The sequence below is a fragment of the Ictalurus punctatus genome, chromosome 26 (genome assembly GCF_001660625.3).
Source record: "Ictalurus punctatus breed USDA103 chromosome 26, Coco_2.0, whole genome shotgun sequence".
In the NCBI taxonomy this organism is placed as follows: Eukaryota; Metazoa; Chordata; class Actinopteri; order Siluriformes; family Ictaluridae; genus Ictalurus; species Ictalurus punctatus.
This window is the reverse complement of record NC_030441.2, coordinates 3,044,735-3,049,949: the sequence shown is the minus strand read 5'-3', so window position 1 is coordinate 3,049,949 and position 5,215 is coordinate 3,044,735. Positions and strand designations below refer to the sequence as shown.

Here is a 5,215-nt window from a genome sequence, read left to right as displayed (position 1 = left end):
ATATTTGCACGGATAAGTAAGTGTTCATGTGTTCCTAATAAAGTGACTGGATGTAGTTGAGACTTTTCTGTTGTGCAGCCATCTTGAGTTTTTGGTTTTGAACAGATTAATGCTTCATTCTGTCCAGCTGTTTTTGAAATAATCTCTGAAGAAAAGTTCAGTTCTTTGTGTTACACAGATCGGAATGTTCTCTTTGAACTTTGGTGATCCAGGTAGTAAATAGGAGGTTTCAACAAACTCACTATGTCTGGATGAGAGTGTGTCTGATTGGCTGTCTCACCTCATCAAGGGTCTATGATTGGTTCTACAAGAAAACAACCTGCTCATAGGTCAAACACCTTCCACTCTCCAAATATGATGCTGATTTTATGATTCTACGGCCTTAGATGTCATTTGGTGTTGGAGGCCAAAAGAAACAGTTAGGAATTCTAACGAGTAGAAATATTTTAATTTAATTTAATTTACAAATTATATAACCGTGATGATTGTATTTTCCTTAGCACTAATCTGAACTGTTTATAACTGTGTGTACGTTATTTACAGCAAATGTATCTGGGTGTATACAGGTCATTATATATAATATTAAATAACTACAAAAAAACTCAATCAAATAAAAACACCTCAAGAGGATACGAGAGATTTATTTTATTTCAGAAACTAATTCCAATAATCATTACACTCCATATTCAGTATTTAAAAAATCTTAAAAATCATACATGACAGGTATAGAAACACCAACGCCCCCTGATTAAAAATACAGTTTAAAAAATACACACTCATTTATTCATATTAAAAAACAGAGAAATTTTGCATTAAATGAATAACAATAGAGACACAGCCACAAACATTTTACGAAATCCTGTATTTATGACGTTATGGTGTGATTTGCTCATAGAAGATCATTTAAGATGAAATATTAGGTAGTTGCTTACAGATTAATTATCCAGAAAGCATAATAAAATAAATGTGTACACCAAACACACTGAAGTGTGATACAAGTAAATACCTTCTCCCTGATTCACCCAAAAACCCTATATTATTATAGAAACTATATTATTATAGCAACTATATTATTATAGTGACTATATTATTATAGAAACAATATTATTATAGCAACTATATTATTACAGAAGCTATATTATTATCTAGAAACTAGAGTATCATCTGCATGAATAACATAATGCTTGGAAAATATGAAAGGACCATGCGTGACACACAGATTACATATAGGATCAAAGATTTTGATAAGCAGAAAAAAAACATTTTAAAATCTATATGACAAAAAAAAAGACGTGGATTCTCTGATGTTGCACATATGGTGCTCAGACTTCATGTGTGATTAAATGTGTTAGAAGAAATATATAGAAAATGTTTATGATATCACGAACTACTACAGTGAAAACACCACACTGACTAACCTTCATAGGTAGAGCAGATGAAGTTGAGTGTGTTGCTCTGAGGCAGGCTGATCCACTGCTGCTGTTCTCCAGACTGCACTGCTCCGGTTCTCTCCTCATGGCTGCAGTCTTCGAACCCTGTCCCGTTCCCCGGGGCCCAGTCCTGGTAGCAGATCATCTCTCCAGTCACCCAGTACCAGAAGCCCAGAGCGCAGGTGTGACGCAGGCCAAGCCACACGTGTTCAGTGGAGGCGTTTTGAACCACTTCCTTCACCCAGAGCTGCATCTCCTCAGTGTGCACTGAGACCAGGTCATAATGATGGTTCCTGCAGTATCTCAGAGCTTCTTTCCAGGTCAGATTCTGGTTAATCAGTATCAGCTTATCTGGACGTACAAGGGGAAAAAAGTCTATAATATATACAGTGTGAAATTCTGCAGCCAGTATTATATATCAGATGGACAGTCTTTCAAAAAAAAAAAGAAAAAAAAAAAAGCCCACAAAAACACAGACATAACTAATCCTGTGCACTATGAAATAAATAGACATGTTGAATAAGTGTAATGTGACTCACTCTCATGGCAGATGAAGGGGAGTTTTTCTGTGCAGTTCACATTGGTCCAGTGGTCTTGATCAGACACATTCACTGCAGTACACTTAAAACCTCCACTGGGTTTGTCAGAGCTCCAGTATCTGAATGAGGAATTACTCTGATCTGACCACTTCCAGGAGTTATTAAACAGACCAATCCAAACATTTTCAGTAGATGAATTTTTAATCACGTTTTTGATCTCCTCATTCTCAGTTTGGTTCCTCACACTGACCAGGTCGGTGTGTTTCTCTCTGCAGTAGGTCTGAGCATCATACCAGGTCTTTTTCTCATTAATCAACATGTATCTACTAGTGTTTGTGTTCTTTTCTGAAAAACATTTAATTTCATCATGAACAACTCATTCATCACTAAATCAGATTTCTGCCATTAAAATAACATCAGTCCAAAAAAAAAAAAAAAACTATTAAAAGAAATAAAATACTCCACTCAGATCATCCAGATATTTTTCATTAATGTAAAGTCATTAAGTGTTAGTTATCCTTTTAATAACAACTTTTAGCAAGTTCTTACCTTCATAACACACAAAAGAGAATGTGTTATTACAGGTGTTATCATTCCAGGAACTACCGCTTTTATACAAGTGAACACAGAACTCATTTCCCCCTTGGTTGTCTGGTTGTCTACTACCCCAGTTTCTGTAAGTGTCTCCGTCTCTGTAGAAAGTTTGGTCTGCCAGAGACCACTGCCATTCCCCAGTGCCCTCTCTCTTTAGACCGATCCAAGCTTTCTTTACAGTTTCCTTCTTCAGTGTGTAATTCAGCTTCATCATCTCTCCCATGTCGTTGATGGAGGCCAAATCAGTGTATTTCTCTCTGCAGTAATTCTGAGCTTCACTCCAGGTTTTATTCTCATTCACAAAGTGATAGCGATGAGGAATATATGCTCCTATACCACATACTACTGTGAGAAACATAAAATAATAATATTTTTACAAAATCATTATGGGTGCCGTATCATGAAAGACCAAAAGCACAAATGCCATAAAAATGTGTCTGGATTCTCATAAATAAACACACAAATTAATAATCACACACTTATATAAGTGAATCAAGATAGCAATCAAACACACAACACTGACACGTGATTTATCAGCTTTATGCACAAGAGCTGAAAAGAGTCAGACTGTCAGTAGTGATTCTCCAATAAACAAATAAACACACACAACTTATAGTGCACACAACACTGACCTGAGGAGAACAGGAGAACAAAAACCCATTCATCCTTCATCCCTGTAAAAATAAACAATATAAATACAATATTCACAGTATATCATTTATGCTGTCTAGTCCTTTAACTAAAATGAGTGCGGGTTAAGTTTACATTAAATATGAGTTCAACTGAAGTACACGTACAAGTCCAGAACATGATTTATTTTCACTTCAATTTGGTGAAATGAATTGAGTTAGAGAAAGTCTGAACATTTATCAGATCGGCCGAGATAAACAATAGTCCACAAGCTATGGTGGAGAATCACCTAGGCCCCTCCCCATTTGAATTTGCAAAGCCACGCCCCAAGTTACACCTTTCTCCTACAACTACGTCCGACCAAATGCCTTCGTTTATGAACATGAAAATAGCAGGATGGCGCAAATGTGAAAAAAAAAATTGTTTTTTGACACAAAGAAAATAGCAACACACAGAAATTAAATAGGAATTTACGCTCACACTGGGATGAAAATAGAGCGCAAAATGAACAAACAAACGTGCACACACACACACACACACACACACACACACACACACACACACACACACACACACACACACACACACACACACACACACTCCTTGTATACTCTCTGAATTGAGCAGTAAGGCAACTGAAATAATATGACATTTTGGTAAAAAAACTAAAAACTTTATTATTTAAAACAACATTTCACTCTGTTATACAGTAGTTTGTGCATTATTTCTTATTATATGTGTTCTAATACACTGCTGTAATTATTACTATGAAAAGAAATAAAAGTAAAACTCAACTACAAACATGTAAACAAGTACGATATCCATACCTGTAATGTTCCTCATGGACATTACTGGTGCAGTGAATAGTGATAAATCCTCCCGGGGTGTGTGGTGCGAGTTTGTTTATGCGTCTTTCTGCTCTTCTTCTTCTTCTCCTCACCTTCTGCTCCTGAACTGGACAGACGTCTCATTATATCCCTCTCCTCTTTCATCAACCCCTCCCATCCCTTTGCCTTCCCTGTTTATCTCAGTGGCGACATCTTAGCCGCCGGTGCTGATGAACAGGAAGTACCCAACACTTTGCATGAGACTCTGTAAGCCGGTGACCCGATGACTGAGACGTTTCTTTTTAATATCTCACCAGGGATTCCTTTTTTAAAATTGTTTTCTGTTTTGTCAGTGTTCCGTCGGCAAAATTATGAGCATAACTCTAAAATTCTGCGTATTTATTATCTTTCTTTTCCACACGGCCATAAAAACAGATATAATCTCAGTATCAGAAGTGTGACAGTTCCAGGAACTGACCCAGCGATCAGGAAGTTTACAGCACAAGGATTTTTTGTATTTAGATGACATTTATTTGAATAAAGTTGTTTTTAATAAACGTACATTTGCATAAAATCCACAGGTGAACAGGTAGAGCTGAATGAACAGACTGTAAGGTTACACAACTGTAAGTGTACAAAAAGGTCACGGTAAAGGCAGGGTCTGTGTTTGCTGCTATTTTACAATCTGCATGTTTGAGTAAAATCTTAAAAACGAAATAACTTTTTCCTGTTTCCTAAGTCCTAAAAAGTTCATTTGAGGTCATATGAGATGAAAACACCGTGGATGAGCCACTGCCCCACACTGGAGTATTTATTTATTTATATATGTAGATTTTTTTTACAGCATTCTGTGTAAACCAAAATGTTGCCCAATGCTATAATTGTGACTTCATCACCCTCATTCTAAGTGTTTTATAAATGTGTGTACAGTACTTCTGCAAATAATAACTAATATTATTTGCAATATTAATAACTAATATAATAATATTAACTAATACTATAAATAAAAAAAATGCCAAAGAATACTTGATGTTTAATTCATGTGAGAATAACATTATTCAAATAATTATTACACTTCTTAATCTAACGCATTAGAAATGAAATGATAGGACATGAGAGCAATTTAGAGAGACCAACAATTAAAACCAAACTGTATGTGATGACATGGTACAGTTTATAAATAAACATTCATCTA

At 35.7% G+C, this 5,215-nt stretch overlaps 1 protein-coding gene across 2 annotated transcripts; it reads right to left on the bottom strand.

Annotated features, from left to right (window-relative positions):
• Positions 1-636: 636 nt before the first annotated feature.
• LOC128628674 (macrophage mannose receptor 1) lies at positions 637-4,264 on the bottom strand. 2 transcript variants are annotated; one of them, XM_017457835.3, is made up of 5 exons: positions 4,021-4,264; positions 3,196-3,237; positions 2,519-2,905; positions 1,970-2,314; positions 637-1,781 (listed from the first exon to the last, which is right to left on the bottom strand). In XM_017457835.3, exons 1-5 carry the CDS (start codon positions 4,040-4,042, stop codon positions 1,414-1,416), a joined length of 1,164 nt encoding a protein of 387 aa, XP_017313324.2. In that variant the 5' UTR covers positions 4,043-4,264; the 3' UTR covers positions 637-1,413. The 2 variants fall into 2 exon arrangements, with proteins under 2 accessions (XP_017313324.2, XP_017313322.2); XM_017457833.3 differs by having other exon boundaries at positions 2,519-2,908; positions 4,021-4,255.
• Positions 4,265-5,215: the final 951 nt, after the last annotated feature.